The 26,447-nt window shown below is 41.0% G+C and overlaps 1 protein-coding gene across 4 annotated transcripts in view; it reads left to right on the top strand.

Annotated features, from left to right (window-relative positions):
• The window catches only part of LOC149236222 (plant/protein (DUF810)), a 371,664-nt gene extending 348,969 nt beyond the window's left edge, over positions 1–22,695 (top strand). For all 4 annotated transcript variants that reach the window (XM_089372334.1, XM_089372336.1, XM_089372335.1 and 1 more), the window contains 2 exons: positions 21,946–22,041; positions 22,192–22,695. In XM_089372334.1, coding sequence (XP_089228460.1) covers positions 21,946–22,041; positions 22,192–22,380 — 285 coding nt within the window. In that variant the 3' untranslated portion in view covers positions 22,381–22,695. The remainder of the gene's footprint in view (positions 1–21,945; positions 22,042–22,191) is intronic.
• The last annotated feature ends 3,752 nt before the right edge of the window (positions 22,696–26,447 follow it).

Genomic DNA, 26,447 nt, shown 5'->3' with positions numbered 1-26,447 from the left:
GTCTTCTAGCACGGGTGTATGAACGTGTGTAATCATTGTTGCAATGGGGGCAATGAAATTTAGTGGTTCCACCCCCTCTCCCTGTTTCAGCTCTGTTAACATATTTCCACAATGGGGTTTGGTCTTGTTTAGTTTTTTGAGGGTCATGTTCACCCTCCTCCAGCTCCTCCTCACCGGGGTTTTCATCAATTCGACTTTCTCCAGCTTCTTCATCCCCCTCTTCAGTTTGGCCCCTCTGTTTCCTACTCTCCAGCACCATAATAACCATAAAAGGGACCAAGAAGAGGAAAATGCCAAGAAATATAGCCAGGTCCATGGTGTTTGATGTTTGTAGGGTTTTGAATCTGCAAATTAATTTAATTTATTGGGATTAATTAATTTAATTTATTAATTTAATTTAAATTCATGATTTTAAAACTAAATAAACTAAATTAAATTAACTAAATTACTACCTAACTAAATTAAACTAACTAAACTAACTAAATTACTAAGTTACTTACCTCTTTGCAGGCTTGCTCCTCGCTCCTCGGCGCTTGCTCCTCGCTCCTCGGCGCTTGCTCCTCGCTTCTCCTTGCTCCTTTGCTCTTGCTCTCCAAGAAACTCAACTCAATGAAGTGATAATGAATTTTTTTTAGGCCCATTGGGCTTTTAAAACAATTTTTTTTTTAAATTTAATTTTTTTCGGGTTAGCAGAATTTTTTTCCGCTGGATCGCTCCTGGCACCGCCCGAAACGCTCCCGGAGCGATTTTTTAATGTTCGGGAGCGATCGCTCCTGAGCTTAAAATTTCGCTTCGGGAGCGACGGAGCGATCGCTCCCTACAACGATCCCGAAAATGGCAGGGAGCGGAAATGAGTTCGAGGGGGGGGGGGGGGGGCGCTCCCCCGCAACTTTGATCCGGAGAGATATTCCGGCTAATTAGCAACCGGATGAAAAATCCCACAGTGACTTCAGTTGTTCCTTGTGCTAGATAGCAAAAGTTGCTCCACGCACTCCTTTGGAAATGTGTCACCCTTCAGGAACTACATCACCCTCTCTGGCTCTGCGTCAACTAATCAGCTCCCATTCTGCCCCACAAAATCACCCAAAACTGCCTCTGAAGCCTTTTGTGTCCTCTGTGTCAACCTCTATGGCTTCTGCATCAGCCTGTACAACTCTTTGTGTCCTCTGCATTGGCCTCCTTAGCCTCTGCGTCAGCGCTTGTTGCCTCTGCGTCAGCCCTCCTATGCTCTGCGCTACCTCTTCTGGCACTCTGCTGCCTCTCATATGTATTCTTCAGCCTTGGATCGAAATCCCTTGCTCAAATGCCCTTCGTTGAAACTGTTCACTCACTCTATTTCCTCAGTGAACCTCGCCCCAGAAAGTCGAATTCTTGATCTCACTTGGTGTATCTCCAATTGACCCTCAAGCCTCCTCTTATACTTTTCCTGTTGACGATTCAATGGCCAAAATGAGGTCCCTAATCAACGACTAAGATTAGATCTGGCTTGATCCTCATTATTTATAACTTTCTCACCCATATTATACTAATACACATTAATATTTTAATTTTCCTAAGTTTAGACTTAGGAACTCATTAAAAATATTAATTATTTTAATATCTCTTCAACCGGGTGGAATTTATCCAAACGATTTTTGGGTCTTGGAGATCTCATGTGCCTTAGCCTCTCCACCAAATTTCATGGCTAGAGCACATCCGATGCTACCAAAAATCAACACTCCCTCTTAGCAAGGAATGTGCTCTAGTAATGCCTCATCATAGAAGCATCACACCGATCTTCCACAGCGATGCCTGTGTTGATGCTTGGCCTGCTGCCTCACATCCACTGCACTGTTGCTTCCTGTATTGTTGTCCATGACACTGCCATTGCCACCGTTACATCTGTACTGCAGCTCCCTCTCAACATGTTGCCCATGACACTAGCACTGTCACTGCGACATTTGTACTGTAGCTCCTTCTCAACATGTTGTCCATAGCTCTGCCACTGCTAACTGCTGCACTGCAACTCAGTTAGCAAGAAGTAAGTAACTGACCTCACCCAATTACTGACATCCTGGTCAGTTTGCAAGCCTCGAGATGCTGAAGCCACCTCTGCTGCTACCTTGTGATCCCTCTGCTGCGACTGCTCTGCTGCAAACACCTTTGTGCCTCTCGTACTACTGCAACCTCCACTGTGCTGCTATAGACTTCTCCGCTCTAGCATTTCCTTGTCGCTCCACACCTTGCTCCACCCGACAACAGTCATCATGCTAATTTCGTTAAGGGCTCCTGTAGCTTGATGTGATCCAAGAGTTTGGCCACCTCAAGGATCCTGCCCCTGCATGTAGTCCTCTCAACTACAACTCTATGTATCCCCACCTCTTCTCTAAAGGCGCATGAGCACTCATGGCACAATCGTCATCGATCTCGACATCCTTCTTCGCCTTTGCTGGAGCTAGCTTTGAGTCGAAAGCTTCTCCCTTGCCTTTCTTCCTGGGGCACTAAGATGCATAATGTCCTAGCTCCCCTTAATTGAAGCACTTGACCTTGGAGATGTCCTTCTTCTTCCTCTTCTAAACCCCCTGTTGTCCCGCAGATGCTAGAGCCGCATCCTCCTCCTCTTTCTTGACTTGAATTTCCTTACTGCTACTCCCCCTCTTGGTCAACCTCTTGATCTCTTCCTGTCGAAGAGCTACCCACATCTCCTCCTAACTGGGGAGAGTCGCTTTGCCCAAAATGCTTTAGACAACTTCTCCCAGTCTTCGGAGACTGCATCCAGAGCAATCCTAACCATAAACTCTCGATTTGGTGTAGACCCCACAGAAGTAAGTTGGTCGCGAATTCCTTGCAACCTGAGAAAGAAGTGATCTATCTTCTCTCCTTTCTGCATTTGATATGACCTCAACAAATTTTCCAATAACATCTTTCGTTGTACAGAAGAGCCCTGGTATAAGGTGGTCAGCGTCTCCCACATCTCCCTTGTTGTGTTCTTCTCAGCAATATGTGGTATGACATGATCTTTGACCCGTCTAAGATCATGCATTTCGCCTTCACTTTTGCTTCCTCATACTTCTCATTTGCATTAGGGTCAACTGGGACAACTACGGTTTTCAAGGCATAGTCCTTGATGCGATGCTCATCCAGGTTTGCCAGGATCCTGGCCTTCCAGATGAGAAAATTGGATGCCTCGTCCAATCTGTCCTAATCACTCAATCCATTTACTGCCATCTCCACTCCTCTTCTAAACTCCCTTTGAGTCTCGACTTCCCTCCTGGAAATCCTCCTGCCAACTGTTGAATCACTCCTCTCCAATCCCCCTTTGTTGTTGCAACTCAAATCTGGATTTCTTGGCTAGAAATCCGTCGAGGTAGTGCTTCCCTCTACCTTGGTTCCGTCTCCTTAGACACTGTTATGTACTGACAGAACCAACGTCCCACCAACTCCTGAAATCACAATCTGTACAGCTCCATTAGCCCCGAAAACTAAAGAATCTGAGCCCTTTAGGCTCTGCGCAATCACGGTGCAAGTTGAATCTGCTCCTCCCAGCCAACTGCGTCAATTCTACCTGGCTAAGAAGGATGACGTGGCTCTGCATGAGCCTGTTCTGCCCCTCTTTACCTCTGCGCTGGCCCTTCTCCTGGCTTAGAATGCTGATGCAGGCTCTGCGTGAGCCTTTGCATCACCCTCTTTGCACTGCGTCACTCCTCCTCTTGCCTCTTCAGCTCTGGAACAACGTTGTCTCTCGGGACAACTGCTTCTCTGCTACAAATTTTCAGATTTCTTCGGCTAGTGTCTTCAGTCCTCTTTGATCTGCAATCGCTCTGATACCATGTGAAAATTTCTGAATCTAACACATCAGAAACCCCTACTACAATTTCTGGTTTACTATCTCCTACTTGTTCTTTACATTAACAAGTTATTTAATTGCATAAATATCGAAGTAAACACAAATGCAACCTTCACAGATATACAGATCATACACTGAAATAAACTGAGACAATCACACAAGGGACATCGTTATTTTTGGACAATAGTCCTCAGAAATACCCAATGCGGGAAAAATGGTGCAGCATATATGGCGGTTTTATTATTAAGTAGATTTTTTTAATACAACTAGGGTGCCAGAAATGGCTCACCCTTCAGAGAATATCCTTGGCAGTAGTACCTCTATTCGGAGACAGATATTCTAGCTAATAAGCAACCGAATGAACAATCCCACAGTTACTCCGGTTGTTCCTTGTGCTAGACAGCGAAAGTTGCTCCATGCACTCCTTTGGAACTGCGTCACCCTTCAGGAACTGCATCCCCCTCTTTGGCTTTGCGTCAGCTAATCAGCTCCCAGTCTGCCCCACAGAATCACCCAGCGCTGCCTCTGAAGCCTTCTGCGTCCTCTGCATCAACCTCTACGACTTCTGCGTCAGCCTCTACGACTCTCTACGTCCTCCGTGCTAGCCTCCTTAGCCTCTGCGCCAGCCCTTGGTGCCTCTGCGTCAACCCTCCTAGGCTTTGCGCTGCCTCTTCTAGCACTCTGCTGCCTCTCTGATATGTATTCTTCAACCTTGGATCAAAATCCCTTGCTAAACTGCCCCATGCTGCAGCTGATCACTCACTCGATTTCCTCAGCAAACCTTGCCCCAACAAATCGAATTCTTGATCTCACTTGGTGTATCTCCAACTGACCCTCAAGCCTCCTCTTATACTTTTCCTATTGATGATTCAATTGTCGAGATTAAGTCCCTAATCAATGGCTAAGATTACATCTGGCTTGATCCTCGTTCTTTCGAACTTTTTCACCCATATTATATTAATACACATTAATATTTTAATTTTCCTAAGTTTAGAATTAGGGACTCATTAAAAATATTAATTATTTTAATATCTCTTCAACCGGTTGGAAGTTCTTCAAACGATTTCTTGGTCTTGGAGATCTCATGTGCCTTAGCTCTCCACCAAATTTCATGGCTAGAGCATATCCGATGCGACTAAAAATCAACACAATATACATTGAGACTCCGGTTGGAATTCTCCATCCGTTTCCACCCGCAATACAAGCTAGTCAATCACATAATCAACATCTCTAACATACTTCTTAAGCAATGACACATGGAAAACATCATTGACTTTCATTGTCGGAGGTAGTGCAAGTCGATAGGCTACTGGCCCAATCCTCTCAATAATGCTGAAGGGTCCACAAAACCATGGGGCCAGCTTGGCACATCATCCAATCTGCATGGAGTTCTTCTTCGGTTTGATGCGCAAGTACACATGTTCCCCAACCTGGAACTCCTTAAACAACCTGTTCCGATCTGCATAGCTCTTCTTCCTATCCTATGCTACCTTTAGATTTTTCTTGATCACCTGCATTTCCTATTTCATGTCTGCCAACATGTCTAGTCCAATCAACACCCTGTTAACTGGATCACTCCAACTGATAAGAGTATTGCAACTCCACCCATACAATGCCTCAAATGGACTCATCCTCAAAGATTCCTGATACCCATTGTTGTAAGCAAACTCTACCAGTGGAAGATACTCTTCCCACTTTCGTTGTTGATGCATCACATACATCCTCAACATGCCCTCTGTCCTGTTGACCCTCTCTGCCTTTCCATCTGTCTGTAGATGCTAAGTTGTACTGAATGCCCAAACATGCAAACAACACCTTCTAAAACTTGGAAGTGAACTTTGCATCCCTGTCTGACACAATCTTCTTTGGAACACCATACAATATGACCACATCTCTGATGAATACTTGTGCTACATCGCTAGCTGAGAATGTATACTTCACTGGAATGAAATGTGCAACATTTGTTAACCTATCCACAGTAACCATGATGGAATCATGCTGTCTCGCTGGCCTCGGCAAACCAGTGATGAAGTCCATGGAAATGACATCGTATTTCCACCCTGGAATCGCAATCGACTGTAGCAGTCCACCTGAATGCTTACACTCTGCCTTCACACGCTGACAATTGAAACACCTAGCCACAAACTCTGCTACATCCTTCTTTAGATTCGACCAATAATAAAATTTCTTCACTGCTGTCAGTGTCTTTTGATAGCCTGGGTGACCTAAATATGGTTTCACGTGACACTCTCTCAAGATCACCTTCTTGAGCTCACCACTGTCTGGCACATATATTTTGTCTTTGAATCTAACCAATCCATCCGCTGTAAGGCAATAATCCACCTCCTGTGCACTTTCACCTGTACTTGTACTATCCTGCTGGCTTGCCTGCAAGATGCTATCCTATAAGTCTATCCCATAGGAGCTCATGGTTGCTAAGTGATTTACCTGTCTACGCCTGCTAAGAGTATCTGCCACTTGATTCTCTTTACCTTTGATATATCTGATCTCAAAATAAAACTCACTGATTGTAGCCAACCACCGAGCCTGCCTACCATTCAGATTCGGTTGGTCAAATAGATACCGCAAACCACTGTGATCACTCATCAATGTAAACCTCCTGCTTAGAAGATAGTGTCTCCACATCTTCAACGCATGTATAATCGCTGCCAACTCAAGATCATGTGTGGGGTAGTTATGATCGTGCTCATTCAATTTTCGCGACTCATAACTTACCACCTGTCCATTTTTCATAGGGACTCCACCAAATCCCTTTTTGTAAGCATTTGTGCATACTACAAACTCTTTGTCCAGATCTGTAATCTTTAACACTGGTGCATGTGTCAACAACTGCTTAAGTTGCTAAAAACTAGCCTCACACTTCTCTGTCCATTCAAACTTCTTACCTTTCTTTTGCAATGATGTGATAGGATAAGCAATCTGTGAGAAGTTCCTAATGAACCTCCTGTAATAACCTGTCAACTCCATGAAAGATCTCACCTCATCTACATTCTTAGGAGCTACCCACTCCATGATGGCTCTTATCTTTTCTGGATCTACTGCAATACTCTCCTTGGAAACAACATGTCCCAAGTAATGTATGTCAGTCTGGAAGAAACTACACTGGATGAGCTTAGCATACAATTGATGCTCTCTAAAAACCCTCAACACTGCTGCTAAATGCTCGGCATGCTCTTCCTCATTTTTAGAATATACGAATATGTCATCAATGAACACAATAACAAACTTATCCAAATACAGATGCAACACACTATTCATCAAGCACATAAATGTAGTTCGAGCATTAGTTAAGCCAAATGGAACTACATTAAACACATAATGCTCATACCTGGTCCGGAAAGTTTTCTTGTAAATGTCCTCTTTGATGTGTACCTGGTGATATCCAGATCTCATATCAATCTTCAAGAACACTGTTGCTCCTTTCAACTGATCGAATAAGTCATCAATCCTCGGTAATGGATACTTGTTCTTGATGGTTATTGTGTTCAACTACTTGTAGTCAATGCATAATTTGAGAGTACCATCTTTCTTCCTTGCAAACAATACCGATACGCCCCATGGTGATACACTTGGCGTAATGTATCCGTTGTCCAACATTTCCTTCAATTGTAGCTTCAACTCTACCAACTCAGATGTGCTCATCCTGTAAGGTGCTTTTTATGCTGGAGCTGCCCCTAGCACCAACGCAATAGAAAAGTCTCCCTCCATGTGAGGTGGCAACTCTGAAATGTCCTCAAGAAATACATCCTTGAACTGTTGTAAAATTGGGTACCTGCTCAAAACATCTGCATCCTCAACTTCCTTACCTTCATTGCTAGCAATGTGCACTGCAATTAACATACACCCTTTCCCATTACTACACTTTGCTTGCATAGTTGTTACCATCGTAACTGATGTGGCTTTCTTCTTACTCTGTAAGACTCTTGGTTCTCCATTGTCATCCAAACACTCAATAGCTTTGTCATAACAATCCACCTTGGTTCTATGAAGATACAACCAATCCATGCCCAACGACATATTGTATGATCCCAATGGTGAACTCACTTCTTGGTATTTGTAGCCAACTGCACTAACCAAGGTTCTACATGCAATTCCTTACCCAAACCATACTTATCCACCAAGTCAGTACTAACATAGCTATAATTAGATCCAGGGTCAATCAAAATATAAATAACTTGATCACAAAGCTTACTGTCCATCTCAATGATAGATGCTTGATGGTTTTCCCTTTGTTATCCAATGATGCATAAATATGAGGAGCGTTCTGACCAACGTCCCCAACAGTGTGTGTTTCCTATGCACTATATATCTGAGGCCTACCACCCTAATACTGTGGATAATCCCTCCTGCGGTGATCTCCTCCACAAGTCCAACACCGCATGGGCTCCTTATTCTGCTCCTCAGATCGATGTCCCTATCCTCTATCTGATGAATTGAACCTCTTAGGTGGTGCAACATTATCATTATTACCTGAATCCTGTGGCCTTGCTTGCTTCTTGTCCCATTTTCCTTTGTTCTTGGCATTACCTTTCCAATTTGGTTTAGTCTCAGACTTGCGCTTCGAATGTTCATAGCAATGCTTTAGTTTTCGGATGGTCTCCAATGATCTAGACTCATCGAACTCAATCATATCTTTGAATTCCATTGGTAACCCACTTGTGAATCTCTGAATCTTGGCCTTCTCCTCCTTGAGGTAAGGCACATACCTCAGTAGCTCCAAGAACTTGCAAAGTGTACTCATCATTTGTTATCAATCCCATCTCTAGCTCATATAATTCTTTTGCCTTGTCATCAAAGTATCTCTCTGATAAATACTTCTTGAATAGCCTCTCAAACTCACTCCAAGCCAAATCTTCCCCATGTATACCTCTGACATTCTTCACATATTCCCACCAGATGATTGCTTTACCTTTGAGACTAAATGTATCTACTATGGCTTTCATGTTCTTTGAATATTCATAAAACCTGAAGAACTTCTTCATACCAAGCAACCATCCATCTGCATCCTACGATTTCTTCATCTCTCCATCAAAAGTAGGTGGCTTTTCTTTCTTGAACTCATCTAGCAAGTATCCCCTATCACTCCTCCTGTACGGATGATAACGATACCGAATCATCATGTATGTCAGAACCAGAACTAGAATGGTACCTGTGTCTATCCCTCCTCCTATTTGGAGTGTCCAACAGTATTTTGTCTCTGACCGCGTCATCACTATCTGACCTGTGACCACCATGCGACCTACTACCATATGCCCCATAAGTTTTGTCCTCCTGCTCATGGCTGATCTGAAGTGGTCCCTGTTGCTGCAAATCTAACAAGCTCTGAAGTATCACTGCATTTACCGCTGCTAACTTCTCTTGTGCCTGCATGATTCTATCATTATCTGCCATACAACTCCTTATTTCTTCCTTTAAGCTTCTCTGTATATCTGCCAAAACGAAAGAGTTCCCAACACAATATGGCTCTTCTGATTCATAGGGACAGTGTTTGTAGTCTACCATCTTGCTAGCCATTTGATATTTCTTCCTGCAAGGTATATCATGTCAGCAAATCTCAATAAACCAACATACCTTAGTATAGCTCGGGGAGGATACCTTGTCTGCAAGATCAACAAATCAATGTGATAAATGTATAACATAATCATGAAAACATATAGAAACATAACACATAAGCATATGACCATGCAAGCATCATTCTAGCTAGGGTCCAGTCATCGATGCATGACCTTAACAGCAACACACACCACAACCTCATGCATGGCAACAACCACTACATCATTGTACACTTGACCACATGCAAACTTGAACATCCATAAGCAATGCATACCCAACCAAACATGCATAATCACATGTAATCAAGCATAAACGAACAATACTTTTGTAGCCAGACCTACCAGAATGATACATGCAACCAAGCATACAAGAATGTAATCGAACATACAAAAATGTAACCAAGCGTACAAGATGATACATGTAAACGACATATAACGACATGTAACCAGTCATACACTCACGACGATGCACTCCACAATAACATCAACTTGCACATGACAACATCACTACAACCATGATCAACATCATGCAAATGCAACAAGCACATGGAATGCAAGTGTAAGAGACATACATGCAATTGACATGCATGCATGACCAACACACAACCCATCCAGTCTGAGGGGTAAACTATGCTCTAATACCACTCTATAACACCCTCCTCCCACATCTACCCAAGCAATTGGCCAGCCGAGGTAAACATGCGGCGAGAGGCCACTATGATATGATTCAACCTCCTAAGTCACATTAAGGAAGTGGAACCAACGGAAACACACCATACAGACATTCAACATCAACATTAGGAACCCCAGGAACCAATCCAACCTTTTTGCCAATCAGCGTTGGGTCCCACTGAGCTTTTGGACCAGTTGACCTTTGGACGCTCTCATGTTATGGGCATGCCAGCATCCAAGGACCTCTAGATGCTCTCACAGCCCTGCAAGTCAACGTCCAGGGACTTTTGCATAGTGTTGTACCAGCGTCCCTGGGATTTGAGTCACTTTTTCAGGCCTAAAGCCCAGGTCACTGCCCAGAATTGAAACATCTTCAGAACAACAAAATGACTAAGGAAATGACAATATAAATGCAATCACTTGAATGAGACCTTGACTGGATCCCTATAGCCATGATAGGCATTTCGTCAAACATATCATGAATATGTAATCTACAGGTATAAATAACATCTGAGCATAGGGGTCTCATAATTAGCTAAGAATTGCTAAGTAGCATTGATGCCTCAACACATCAACTACCATTTCATCCATTAGGTCATAGATACATTGTCCATTCATTTACAAGTAAAAACATAATGAGAGCCATACATAGTTGTTGTCATAAAACACATACTTAACCAACATAATAGCAGCAAAAATACCAATGAAATCACAGCCATATAAACCACATATAATCCAATATAATGCTCATAGAAAAACAAGGAGAAATAACCTCATATTGATGATGCAAAATCCAAAACCAGGATGGGACTTCCACATTCCACCCGACCGTAGAATGGTTGAGCCATATCTTTCTTCAGCCATTCACTCCCATGCCATATTCCAAGCACGAATATGGGATCACATAAAACACATCAATCCAAAACCATCCAGGGCTTCCAGAGGCCATCCACCTCAACCCATCAAACATTTATTCCACCTCACGGTCGAACATCACAAAACTATCATCAAATCGGTCTCTATCCAAGCCTTCCAAGGCTCCACAGCATTTGTCCAACCAAGGCTCTAGGACTAGTAACTCAACCCACAACTTTTATCGGGCCCCAAAGCGTTTGTCCAACCAAGGCTCTAAGACTAGTAACTCAACCCACAACTTTTATCGGGCCCCAAAGCGTTTGTCCAACCAAGGCTCTAGGACTAGTAACTCAACTCACCAAGGGCTTCAGAGCGAGTGTCCAACCAAGGCTATGAGACTAGTAACTCAACCCAAGTTGTTACAAGGCTCCAGAGCGTTTGTCCAACCAAGGCTCCAGGACTAATAACTCAACCCAAGCTAAGGAAACATGAAAACCAACCAAAACAAAACAACGAAAATAAACCCACAATCTCCATGGTTATCTAGGAAAGGGCAAAGCTAGGAAATCCACTATCAATCCTGGCCATCCTCCATGCCAATGGCAGATCACAACCAACAAACCACATGCATATGCCATGCATGCCAAAACTAGTGAGAAAAACAAACATGCAACTCGGTACCTACAAGAAAATCCCGTTGTAGTTGTTGATCCCAGTGTCCTCTTGCGCTTTGCTACTCTTCCTTTGCCTTCTTGCTCCAAAAAGCCAAGTATGCCACACCCTCCAAGAGTGCTCCAAGAAAACTCTAGGAATCTAAGAGTATGTGATAGAGAGAGAGAGAGAGAGAGAATAATGAAAGCTCCAAAATTGAACTGACAAAAGTCTGTGTACTGATCCTCAGAACCTTTTTATTAACGAGGCCTTTATTTTCTTCATTTTCGATTATTTTCTTTCATTTTTCTCCTCACATGCAACCTGTGACCTTTCACCTCCCTTTTCTCCTAATTTCCATTATTTTCATAAATAAATGTGTCAAAAATGCTATTTTGCCTTTCCAAAGCCTTAGCCATTGCCTTTGCCAATGTCCTTACCCATTAATCAATCACAAGTGATCCCCATCACTATGATTTTTCCCAACATTCAGCTTGGAATAAGTGTCTCATCAACCGTGATTATTATTTTTTGCCTTTATTAACTTTTATTACATGGAATTTTCACCAGGGTTGTTACATTCATCATCACACATTACATTCTTTTCCTCTCTAAGAGAGTGTGAGCTAGCCTTTTCCGCTTCTATGGACAAGATGTAGTCTTTATTGGTGTGACTTTCTTGTGGATGTGATTTTTGCATGGATATGTTATTCTAGGGTTGAAAGACATGCCTTTTGTGGAGAATTTTGTAAGTTTATTGTCTAATGAGTGATATTTTGCGTGTTGAATGTTTAAAGTAGGATTTCTATTATGCCATGACTAAATGCTTAATTGTTGTTGAAATTTTGCTTCATTATTGTTGATTTTTGTGTAGCATTGGGAGGTATTCCCGCATGCCAAAAAGGTCTCCCAAGTTGGCCAAGGAAAATCATTAAAAAGAAAAATTCTAATTCTAATTTTTTGGGCTTAATGTACGTTCAAAATGGTCAAGTCGCACCCACCATGAAAGGGTGTGATCCTTGGGCAAAAGTCACCTATTTGACACATATAAATACACAAGTTGACTTCCTCACTTTGACCAATCTGGATTATACATTCTCTCTTCTATTCTTATCCACACATGTGAAGTCAAGAAGAAAATCTGAAGTTTGACCAACTTATAGAAACTTCCATTCGATGAAGTTTTGACCTACTTTGTTTGACTGAGAATTTGTCCAAGTTTGACCCCGCGAAAAGGCCAAGCTTGACTGCAAAAGAAGGCTGAGTTTGACCATAGATAGAGATTGTTTGACAATAGGTTGATCATGGGTTTGACTACAGGAGGTCAAACGCAGATTTGAGTTGATCGCAGGGGTCAACTACAAGTCCGAATTTGACCACAGGAGACAGTTGACCATGTCAAAAAGTTGACCAGAATTGACTATTTTGAAGTATTCACCAACATTGACTAGGCTGCTATTTGACCTGGTTTGACTAGTATCTTGGACTTGGATTTTGGCATACATTTCTTTGGTTGTCTCTTTATGATCCTACTGTTTTGATTACATTACTGTTCATATTTTTTTGTATATAATTGCTCAATGATATAAGTGGCATGAGATCAGAAAATTGACTTCTACTATTCATTATTGTAGAAAATTCAACATGGTATCAAAGCTTTGTTGAAAGAGTAGCAATTGAAGCTAGGCCTACAGACAAGTGTTCCAGTAACTTAATTGATTTTTGGGTCTCTTTCGTAAATGGCACCAAGTCTTAGAGTTGAAGACAAGTTGGATGGTGCCATCAACTTTAGATCTTGGAATATTAGGATATTCCTTATCTTGGAAGAGAATGAACTTCAAGATCATGTGGAGAAAGTGATACCAGAGCCAGAGGGAGCTGAAGAAAAGGCTAAATATAAGAAGAATGAAACCAAGGCCAAAAGAATCTTGGTAGATTCCATAAAAGATCAATTGATTCCTCATGTTGCTGGATTAAAAACCGCAAAGACAGTATATGATGCTGTGGTTAAATTGTATGCAGGCAGCAATACCAAAAGGAAGCTAGCCTTGGAAAAACACCTCTGTAATATCACGATGACTAGATCAGATTCTTTTGTCTCGTATCTAATAAAAATATCTTAAGTCAAAGATGAGCTTGTAGCCATTGGAGACACCATTGATGATTCAAAGCTTGCTACAATCACTCTCAATGGATTTCCTCCCTTATGGGAGCCATTTATTCAAGGAATTTGTGCACAATCAAAACTACCCACATTTGATGATCTATGGATTGATTGTGTTCAAGAAGAATCAAGATTATTCTCTGGAAATAACTCACAAAATTCACAGAATGAAGAAACACAAGCCCTTGCAGCTCATATTAGAAAAGGAAAGGGAAGAAGGAAATTTGGAAAATTTGACAAAAAGGACTTTGGAAAATTTAGCAAGAAGAATTCAGGTAGAAGACCTGCTCCTATTCAAAATCAGAAGGACATGTCAAAGTTGAAGTGCTTCACTTGTCAAAATTTTGGACACTATGTATCCCATTGTCCTAAGAGAAAAAGGAAGGAAAAGCAGCATGAATCAAGAGCTAACATTGATAATAATATAAGAAGTCAAAAGATTTTATTCCTTTAGATTTGTCAAGGAATAGACAATTCCCTTCAATTTTCAACTCTCTTCTTAAAATTGAGAGAAGTATTTGTTCTCCCTTTCTTATTATTATTTTTATTTAGTCAGCCTCTTCTCTTTTCATTTTTGTATGGCCTTGATATTTCTTTCTTACTTCCATTATGAATTTTCTTTTCTGTGGCCTCCTGAATGAGGTTTACGGAAAAACAGGTCCATTGTGAAGACTGCCATTACACAGGTGGCAGTGTCAGGAAGTACAAGGCAACGTTGTGACAAGAGGGTTCTCCTAGTAAGAGGGAGTGGACTATGAGAAGATTTGTGTGCTTGTCGTCAATGGTTAGATTCCTGGTCTTGAGCGTAGACTCAACGAAAATTTTGTTGTTTAAAGGAGAAGATTGTACAAATTGTTATGAGATCCAAGATCATGCCAATTGACAAGAAGAACTTCCAGTTCCAAGGAAGCAAACCTTCAGGCAAAGTGGAAGGAGCATCTTTTCTAGAATATGACATGGGTTGAGATTTCCAAGATGCTCAAAGACAGAAGGTCTCTAAGAGCAGTATGCCTTCCCTAAGGAGACCATGTCAGAAGGACTTGCTTACATGATAGAGGGAGCAACTACAACAGAAAGACTTGTTTACATGCTAAAGGAAGCAACTACAACAAAAGGACTTGCTTATGTCATAAAGGGAGCAACTACAATAGAAGGACTTGCTTACGTGACAGAGGAAGCGACAATGGTAGGAGGATTTGCTTCTGTGACAGAGGAGCAGCCGAGACTACCACAGGAAGACCTTCTTTAGTGTTAGAGGGAGTTGGTCTCAGAGGCTGAAATGAAGGATTCTGGCAAATACACTATTTCTTGAAATTGGAGATTCAAATTTGGTGGATCCCACGATGTATAGATAGTTAATTGGATCCATGATGTACCTGGTTAGCACCAGGCCAGATATTCGCTTTGCAGTGAGCAAATTGAACCAGTTTATGGTTGAGCTGATGCATGTACAGTGGATGGTAGCAAAACATGTGGTACTTGTGTTGTACAGTTGGATGTGGTGTGAGATGTCTTAGGAGATGAATTGAATATACAGATTCAGGAAGAGGCAAAGTATACCAATATCGCAAGTCATGTAGTGTTGCTTCAGAAGCCAGAAGGACATGGTCGGGTCACTTCATTCGACACATGATGCAGAGAGGAGAAGTGGAGCTCCAATGCATAGCCACAGATGAGAAGATTGTGGACATACTTAAAAGACAAACTTAGTATGACGCTGAATGTCTCCCTCATTGGAAGGGAATGATGAGGTCTTTGTAGGATTGTGCTAACCATCTCCTAAAGCCATAAAAGACTTTAGCTTGGTCATAAAGGACTTTGACCAGGGGAGATGAATACATTCACCTTTGAAGCCAGAAGGACTTGGCTACTAAAAGGTCTTGGGTGGGTCATAAAGGACTTTGACCAAAAAGGTTAATGGGCCAAGGCAATTACAAGGACAATTATAAGATCCACTCACTTGAGAAGCTAGAAGGACTTGGTTGGGGACCATAGGTGAATGACCCAAAGAAATTATATGATTGGACAGATCTTCTCTTGGGAAACCAGAAAGACTTGGCTAGTAAAACAGTGTGAAACACGCATGTAAAAGAATATCGAATGAATAGATTAACCTGGAGCAAACAGCTCAATGATAATACAAAGATATTTACAATAATAGAAACATCAGGTTTCTATGTAGAATATAGAACAAACAGTTTCATCTAAGAAACTGCTAAAAGAATAAAAATAGAAACAGCTAAAAGACTGAGCATTACTAAATAGAGATATATTCTAATACCCTCCCTTAATGCTCAATCTATTTACAACACCAATAGACCCGCGAAATTTTACAAATTTATCAGGACCAAGAGGCTTGGTGAAAATATCGGCGGGCTGCTCTGTTGTGGGAACATAGTGCAACTGAACTGAGCCGTCTTCAACCAGCTGTCGAATGTAGTGGCAGTGAGTTTCCACATGCTTTGTTCGTTCATGAAAGACTGGATTCTTGGCAAGTTTGAGCACTCCCTGATTATCACAAAACAAAGAAGTAGGCCCTGTCTGAAAAACATGCATATCTGCAAACATACGACGAAGCCAAACTGCCTCACAGGCTGCCTTAACTGCTCCCCGATACTCTGCTTCTGTTGAGGAGAGAGCCACTGCCTGTTGCTTCTTACTAGTCCAAGTAACAGCACTAGATCTTAGACTAAACACATACCCAACTGTAGATTTACGGTCATCAACCGAACCGGCCCAGTCAGAGTCAGTGTAGCCACTGAGAATAGGATTGGAGCTGCGAGTATATAAGAGGCCATAATCAGAAGTACCACGCACATATCGTAGCACCCGCTTTGCTGCTATCCAATGATCAGCTTTAGGAGCTGACATAAAGCGAGAAATGTAGCTTACTGCAAAACTGATGTCAGGTCTGGTAGCAGTAAGATAGATGAGACTGCCCACTAATTGCCTGAATAAAGTTTCATCCACAAGAGGAGAGGATGACTGTGCTGAAAGTTTGAGCCCTGGTTCCATAGGAGTCGTGGCCGGTTTGCAATCCTGCATTCTGAACCTTTCCACAAGATTTTTGGCATACTTGGACTGAGAAAGAAAGATCTGATTTTCAGTCTGCCACACTTCAACCCCCAGACAGTAATGAAGAAGTCCCAAGTCTGTCATCTCAAAAGTTCTGCATAGATCTTGTTTGATCCCATGGATCAAATGTGCAGAGCTGCCAGTAATGATAAGATCATCCACATAGACAACTACAAACAAGATATCATCACCAGTATGCTTGATATACAGGTTTGCATCAGATGGACTCCGCTGAAAACCCTGATCTGTCAAGTACTGATCAATTTTCATGTACCAAGCCCGAGGAGCTTGTTTCAATCCATAGATTGCTTTAACTAACCGACACACTTTCTGTTCTTGACCAGCAACCTTGAATCCTGGAGGCTGCGTCATGTAGACTTCTTCTTGGAGATCACCATTTAGGAAAGCACTCTTTACATCCATCTGATGAACTTTCCAATTGAACTGAGCTGCTAGGGCAAGCACAAGCCTTATGGTACTCATCTTGGCTGTAGGAGCAAAAGTCTCCTCATAGTCAATGCCTTCCTTCTGTGAGAACCCTCGAGCCACAAGACGAGCTTTATACTTGTCTATGGTTCCATCAGCTTTGTATTTCACTTTATACACCCATTTGCAGCCTATGGGTTTTTTCTCTGCAGGAAGATCAGAAAGTGTCCATGTATGATTCTTCTGAAGACTTTGGAATTCGGCTTCCATAGCCTGTTCCCACTCAGATGTACCCTTAGCCTCTGAATAGGTTTGAGGCTCAAAAATACTGTGTATGTTAGCCATAAGAGCAAAATTGACTGTAGACTGTTGTCTGTTCTTATGTCTAGAAGTTCTACCTTCAAGGAGCTCATCATCCCGGAGATCACCTATGGTTTTAGCCCACCATTTAGGCAGAAGAGAAGAAGAACCAATATCAGGAGCAGAGGAACCAATATCAGAAGGAGGTGGAGAAGGCTCAAGAGCAATAGGGACAGCAAGAGGAGGGTTAGCTTCTGGAGGAAGCTCAGATAGAGTATTATCAAATACTGATGCTACATCATCCCTCCCATCAGGTGGACCGACTGGAAGAAGAACACTGTGAGGCTGATCCTCAGAACATTGCTGAAAGAATCCTCTGTCCTCATAAAAGACTACATCCCGACTGAAGCTAAGACGACCAGTGGCTATATCTATCAGCCTATAGGCTTTGTGATGATCACTGTACCCTGTCATCATGAGTTTCTGGCTTTTGGAATCCAACTTAGAGTGCTTAGCAGCTGGAATCCAAACATATGCAACTGAGCCAAATACTTTGAGATGACTGATCTTAGGCTTACGGCCAGACCAAACCTCTTCAGGAGTCTTTCCTGTAACAGCCTGAGTGGGTGATTTGTTAAGAAGGTAAACAGCAGTAAATACTGCTTCAGCCCAAAATCTGTTTGGAACACTCCTGTGTTGTAACATGGAACGAGCCATTTCAACAACCGTGCGGTTGCGGCGCTCGACAACACTGTTCTGCTGAGGAGTGTAGGGTGCGGTTAACTGATGTTTGATGCCATGAATATCACAGAAATTGGCAAAAGCTGAAGAACAAAATTCCCCCCCATTGTCGGTCCTAAGAGTCATGATGTTACAGCCAGACTCTTTTTCAACTAAGGTTTTAAACTTCTGAAAGGTACTAAGTGCATCAGATTTATTTTTTAGAAAATACACCCACATCTTTCTACTGAAATCATCTACAATAAGTAAAAAATATTTGCAAGCAGTGATAGAAGCTGTATTCATAGGACCACAAATATCAGCGTGAAGTAACTGGAGTACCTTAGATGCACACCAAGATTCTCCATTCTTGAATGAAGACCGATGTTGCTTTCCTGCTTGACAGGCGCCGCATACCCCTAACTGCTGAGTCTGAATATCAGGTAATCCTGACACAAGTCCCTCCCGGAGAGCTGAGAGAGATACTGCATATTTAGATGCCCATATCGCTGATGCCAAAGAGTACTGATGGGAGAGACACGTGCTGCTAGAGCCACTTCTGGAGAGTCACCGGTGTCAAGTAGCCTATATAGACCATGGTCCTCTAAGCCAACAGCAACTGTTAGACTAGTCTCTCTGTCAATAATAGAGCACTTGTGTGCACTGAACACAACATCAAGCTGAGGAGAATTCCTCATAATCTGGCTGACAGACAGCAGATTAATTTCCATACCAAGAACATAGTATACATTCAGAAATATGAGTGTGCGCCCATCAGACTGAATTTGAACTGTACCTCTGCCAGCTACTGTGTACTTTTCACCTCTGCCAAATACCACGGAATCACTGAAAGGTGAGAAGTCAATAAACCAGTCACGCCTGTGAGAGAAATGGCGTGATGCACCAGAATCAATGTACCATGCAGAAGAAGGAACATGATCTGAAGACCTTTTAGCCATAAAGGCGTAAAAGGCTTGATTTCCTTCTAACATCATATTGGTGAGCGTGGCCATTTTCTCAAAGACAATACAGAAGTCCAGCACACAAAATATATTTCCACAGTCTAAAAAAAAATGGCAATAGAGCAGATTCCACTGCTGTAGCTGTACCCTTCTTTCACAAGTCTTACACTGCTGTTTGAAGTGATTTTATTGATTATACAGTTGCCGGTTTAACACAGGCTGCAGTACAAATTCTTCACAGGCAGCCTTGAGCAAACAAATGCCAAACTTCAGAGATAAAGAAACAGGAAATAAGGGCCGAGACACATAACCTTAACAAATTGTAAACTGAAGCTGTCCACGCTGTGCTGTATACGCTGTTCTGGTCCCACCACTTTATGTGGATATGTGCTGTCTCAGCTTCACGTTTACACTGCCGGCAAACACCACTCCACTTATGCCGTCAAACACCACGTCTCAGGTATGCCGGCAAACACCACGGATATATACGTCTCAGGTATATACGTCTCAGGTATATACGTATATATATTTCACGTCTCAGGTATGCCGGCAAACACCACGGATATATACGTCTCAGGTATATACGTATATATATATTTCACGTCACGTCTCAGGCATATACGCGTTTGAAAATAAACACGGGTTTGAAATTTGCATCCACGGGTCTGAAATATATATCACGGGTTTCAAATGTATATATGAACAACGTGTTTCAAATATTTATCCACAGAATGAACCACGGGTTTCAAAAATGTATCCACGGGTCTGAGGTATAAATCCACGGGTTTCAAAATGTATATATTGACCACGGTTTTCAAATATGTATCCACAGATCTGAAATATATATCCACAGGTGTCAAATATCTATCCACAAGTTTCAAATTGCACGCGTATCCACAGATATCCACGGGTTTGACAGCAATTGAGACTAAAACCACGATTTTGCCTGCAGATCGAATTTTCAACCCACGACTCCGACTTTCAAAAAAAACAAATGAGTTTTGAGAGAAAACACCTGGATCACGATTGCTGAGGAATTCCACGTTGTGGTCGAGTAGCCGCCAGGCGAAGAAGAAGATAGCCGGATTCACGATTCCAAGCAAACTGGTCAGCCAAAAAAAATTCCGCTCCCACGAAAACAGTCACCGCCACAAAGTTATTTCCTTAATAAAAACGATCATGCAAGGGAAGAATCCATTTCTGTATCGAGATGGACGACTGTAAGCTTTTATCACAGCGAGCAAAGCCGAGGCTAAGACTCAGTGAAGGCTGCCTGGCTTACAGAGGGCTCGACCTTAGAAAGGACTCAAGAGATTACGATGCAGAGAGATTTACTGTTCAAGAAATCTCTTAACCTTGCTCTGATACCATAAAACAGTGTGAAACACGCATGTAAAAGAATATCGAATGAATAGATTAACCTGGAGCAAACAGCTCAATGATAATACAAAGATATTTACAATAATAGAAACATCAGGTTTCTATGTAGAATATAGAACAAACAGTTTCATCTAAGAAACTGCTAAAAGAATAAAAATAGAAACAGCTAAAAGACTGAGCATTACTAAATAGAGATATATTCTAATAGCTAGGTCATAAAGGACTTTGACCAATTGAGATAGATGTAAGTCGCTTTTGAAGTTAGAAGGACTTGTCTAGGTCATAAAGGAATTTGACCGAAAAGGTGAATGATCTAAGGGAAAATTCTCTCTTGAGAAGCCAAAAGGACCTAGCTAGGTCATAAAAGACTTTGATCATAGAAGATTGATACGTTTTACCTAAAGAACCACAAAGGACCTTGGCCAAAAGCCTTGGATACTTACATTGTCCACTCCAAGATGGAGTTATCTTCTAGACATGCATCAACATAACAAGCTCATGAACTTTTCTTAAGGAAGGAAAAATTTCAGCTAAAGGGGAAATAATTGGCTGCTATATGACAGTAAATGCTTCATCATTACATATCTTCCAAGCCCTAACTTATAGCAACCTATTCATTGGTCTAGGCATAGAGTATTTGAACCCTCGTTTAGAAAACTTGGGCCATCTTAGGCCTTGCCAATGCTCTATCCAACAATAAACCTTTTATTCATCATTTTGAGGCTCTAGCCATAACATTAGCATAACTTTCTAGGTGATAGCAAGGAAGATTACAATTCCATAAAGAGTAGGAGAAAGGTTGCTGAGGTGTAGTGTCAACCATTCCTCTTGTTGCCATAAGGTCTGGCTTTGACAATGTGAGGCTTTGCACTGGGCCTACCAGATTTTGCTGCAACAATTTCAATAACCTTGCTTGGGAGTCAAAGTTTGATAAAGTAACATGGGTGAATAATAAAGACCACATGTGTGTTAGGTGACCAATAATAACTTAATAAAAATTTATTAGGATTATGATGGCAATTAGGATAATTTGATAGGCAACTACCAAACGTATCAATAGAATGGTGTATATCTCATCAGATTGTATTTGATAGAATTGTATCAACGACTATAAATAATAAAATCTATATTCTGTATCTTATGCGTCTATCTTTTATTCATATGCTACACCCTTTGTCTTGTAACAATTTTCAATATCTATTATATTGTGCGCTTTAAAAAAATAATCTCACACTAACCATTCAGCGAGTTCAACTGTTCATGAGACAAGCAATTAATGTTCAACATTTTTAATTGAAAATAGTTCCTACCGTTTTTAAATTTTACGTTTCCGCATCGCAGGAATTTTTTACTGCTGGTGGAGATGGGATTCCTCGTGGAGTTGTGGAGAATGTGGCAGCTCCTGTGCAGCAGATCTTAAAATTGTATAGCCTTGAGGTTAGTTATGTTGGAAAGAAATATCTGACCTTTAATGCTTTATCTATGATTTTTCTGTGTATACATGCAACCTTTCTTGAATGATAATACTTATCATCTTTGTTTACTATTATATCGTTTAAAGACGTAAATAACTTGGCCTGGCTGCAGACGTATGCAGTGATTGAGAACTTAAGACACGCAAGTGAACAAATGGCCAGTGGATCTAATGCCCATGGAAATGGAAGTAAAACAGCTAGTGATGCAGATACTCTTCTTCGAGTGTTGTGTCACAGGAATGAAAATGAAGCTTCCAATTTTCTCAAGAAGCAATACAAACTGCCTAAATCTGCAGGTTAGTAATTGATGTGAAGATATCTGATATCATCTTATTTCACTTACTATTGTTAAAACGGCTTCCCAAAATCTGCTCTCTACTCTGAGGTAGATTTGCTGTAAACCATTAATATGGATGCTTATGCGACATTTGTTTCCTTGAGAAAACCAGAAGTATACTTCGTACCTAATAATATGGTGCTTGTATAATTTCTTTTCATGACCTCTCTGTTGCAAGGTTGTTTTGTAATCTCTAGAAAGTAAATCTGGCTGTAAATTAGAAATCAGAGAGCCTCCTTATAGATGAATTATATTATTTAGGATGTATTGTTCGAGTAAGATGAGTTTTAGCATAATGAGACATGACTCTCCAGCTCAAATATTTTTTTGGTGCATTATTCCCTTTATTTTACTGCAAAATGTATTTAATCATAATTAAAAGTCGAAGCATTGTAATCCATTTTTACTTTGAGTGCAACCTAATACTATTTACCAATTTGAATGAGCTTTTGACAATGCATTAGGTAACTTATCATAGAGTAATATTAGATGTGACAAATAATTGGACCAAAAATCTATGGAATGGGCTACAATATACTGCATAATCCAACTAGCTTAAACTCTTTTAGTTTGCTGCATGTTTTCTGTGAATAAATGATAGCAGGAGGCAGGGAAATATTGAAACACATCATCTTACTAGAAATTACATAGTATTTCTAAGTATATATAAGTGGGTGCCCTTGTCCGCACGGTTGTGCAGGGAAAAGGCAGATTGCACCGAAGTCCTTAAATTGCGTAGATTTGTTGCAAATTAGAAGCAAAACTGTTCTCGCGGTAGGAAAAATTAGATTGTAGGACTTGTACTAAGTACTAAAATATGCACAGCTGTTGGTAGCTTGGAGTTTTTTTTTTCAGTAAGAAAAAAAGCTGTATTATATTTATAGATGTTCGGAGTATACATCATATGGCAGATAGCAGGAGAAATCCCAAATAGGTCTTGAAGAGAGATCATGAGAAAAAACTATAAGATCCCCAAAACATACAAGACAGAGGGATGATATAGATCCATATCAGATCAGAATATGACAAATACCATCTCTGGACATATCAAAATAATATAACGATCTGAATAATAGCATCTAAAATAGATGAAGATGATAGAACATGATGAAACATAGAGGAAATATAGAATATAACAGGTTCATGCTGCATACCATATATGAGGATCAAAAATATTGAAGAAGCAGGTTTATACAACGTACCAGATATGAGAAGAGAGTTACTTATGCTATGTACCGGGGAGGCGGAATTCCTGAATGTTGTGCCGAATTTCTCCAACAGTGATGGAAACCTGCCAAAATTCGTTTGGAGAGGAGAGACCTTCTTTGGACAGCGCATCTGCCTCCTTGTTGAATGACCTTCCAATGTGATGAATAGAATAATCCTTGTGAGCCTTCCATATAGATGCGATTCTTTCCAGCCACCCCAAGAGATTGATATTCTGAATGAAATGAGCAGATCTCATGTGATCAATGATCACCTTGGAATCACCAAAAATGTGCAGACCTTGGATATTTAGGAAGTCACAAAAACTCAGGAGACCAGCCAAGGCCATTGCCTCCGCTTTGTTATTCGATCCCTTCCCACCATTCCATGAGATTTTAATACACTGATCCACATGAGGAATAATGTAAACCCCACAAGCACAGATTCCATTCGAGGCTGCCCCGTCAAAAAAAGCGCGAGGAAGAACAGAAAGGTCCGTCGAGCACCCTGTTTGTTTCTTGACATTTTGTTGATTTTGAGAAGACCTGCTGGTGGGAAGGAGAGCTATGATAGAATCTAAAACATGAACAAAAAATATCTTTCTATCTTGAAACAGTGCTTTATTTCTCCATTTCCAAATGGACCAGATAGTGATCAACGGAATAGGCCTCCAAACAGGTCTCATTTTGCTCCACCAATGAAAAGCCTCTCTTATTGATGAGAAAGAAATCCTATTCAGCCCAAATTGATCAGCCAATGATTTCCATATCATAATAGCAAGAGGACAGACCAGAAAAATATGATAGTTAGATTCTTCATTTGCTTTGCAAATGGGACAAATAGCTGGCCCATGCCAGTTTCTTTTTTGTAAATTGTCCCATGTCAGATTCTTGTTGTTGAAGACCAGCCATGCAAATAAAATCGACTTGGTAGGACAGTTTGTTTTCCAGAAAACAGTGAGGAAAATGTTGTCTGGGGAAGTAGGATTCTCCATCTGTAGCATGTTATAAGATAATCTTCCTCCGATGATTTAAAGATACCCCTGCTGTGCATATATGATATGATCTTGTTCCATTGAGAAGACTGTGAACCATATAGACCTATCTTTTCAACAGACTTCCAAACAGGAATAGAGCCTACCCATTTATCTATGACCTGATCCCAATAAAAAAATCCCATATGCTGAAGATAGAGAAGCAGCTGAAGAGGAATTTTATAATCCGAAGCCTCACCCACCAATGGATCCAAGCCAATTAGGATCTTTTTGCCCGATTGGAAATTCCATGCCAGGTTTTTTAGAAAATAACCCTCTATTTTATGAAAACTACGCCAAATGGCAGAACCTTTAGGAGGACCAAAAGAACCCTGTCTAAACCAAAAAGAAATATCTCTGTTATCCAAATATTTAGCCTTGATTATGTTGCTCCAAATACTGATCCCAAAAATTGCCTTCCACAATGATTTGCAAAGAAGAGCAATATTGAATAAGTTTAAATCCAGAATACCCCACCCCCTGAGGGTTTTAGGCCGAGATAGGTTCGCTAGCTTTGACAAATGGAATTTTCTATGATGCCTGTTTGCTCCCCAAATGAAATTAGCCGTGCTCCGGTTCAATTTATGGATAATCTTGGCAGGGATATAGAAAAGGTGTGCCCAATAGACCAATAACTGAACCAGAACTGTTTGAGTTAAAATAAATCTACCTGCCAGAGAGAGACTTTTAAATTCCCAGCCCGCAATTCTCTTGATGAATCTTTCATGAATCCATGACCAATCTGCAGAGGTGTAACCGACTGGCTTGAGATGGAAACCAAGGTATTTCAAGCCCTCATGGAGGGGAGACACCTGGATATGAAAGAGATTGGAGAGATACGCAGCCATCTCAGAATTGATATCCTTCATATAAAAGGATGATTTATCCTCGTTTATACAAAGCCCCGAGGCTTTTTGAAATTTCTCCAGAATTGAATGCAGGTAGTCCCATGATACACGACACAACATAGCCGCCAACAAGATGTCATCTACAAATAGATTATGAGAGAAGGAAATATTCCTGCAGATAACCATCGGTTTGCATGCCTTATCACTAATGGCCCTCTTAATGTGGAGATTGAGCGAATCCATTACTAAAATAAAAAGGAGCAGGGACAAAGAACATCCCTGCCGCAGACCCCTGGCTGCCGGGAAAAAGGATGAAGGAATCCCATTAACAAGAACAGCATAATTCACATCAATTACGCAAGCCATAATCCAATTCAAACAGTGATTATTAATGCCAATTTTGATGAGAAGGCATCTAAGGAAACCCCAATCTATGCAATCATATGCTTTTTTGAGATCAATTTTTAAAAAGGCAGCCTCCACCTTCCTTATGTGCATAGAGTGGAGACCCTCTTGCGTAATGGCAACAACCTCTAATATATTTCTATCCTTCAGGAAGCCATGTTGATCAGGAGAAATGTGTATTGAGAGCATATTTCTCATCCTAACTGCAATAATTTTAGAAATTATCTTATAAATTGTATTACAGAGAGAGATGGGTCTGAAATCCCTAAATGAAAGGGATGGCTTCTTTTTAGGAATTAAGGCAATATATGTTGATGTTATAGAATGGGGAATTGTACCCTTTGTCCTGGATTCCTCTACCATATTCAGAAGATCTGATTTCAGAATGTCAAAAAATGGATAAAAAAATCAATGGTCCATCCATCCGGCCCCGGGCTCTTGTCTTTTTGAAAAGATTTCATGATGGCCAAGAGTTCTGACTCAGAAACCGGGGCAAAGAGGAGATCATTCTGCTCCTCATCAAACATAATGGGATATGG

The sequence above is a fragment of the Pinus tabuliformis genome, chromosome 8 (genome assembly GCF_031772625.1).
Source record: "Pinus tabuliformis cultivar Carrire ecotype Pingquan chromosome 8, CPIR1, whole genome shotgun sequence".
Taxonomy (NCBI): Eukaryota; Viridiplantae; Streptophyta; class Pinopsida; order Pinales; family Pinaceae; genus Pinus; species Pinus tabuliformis.
The sequence above is the reverse complement of the archived record's forward strand: the minus strand, read 5'-3'. Positions and strand labels throughout refer to the sequence as shown.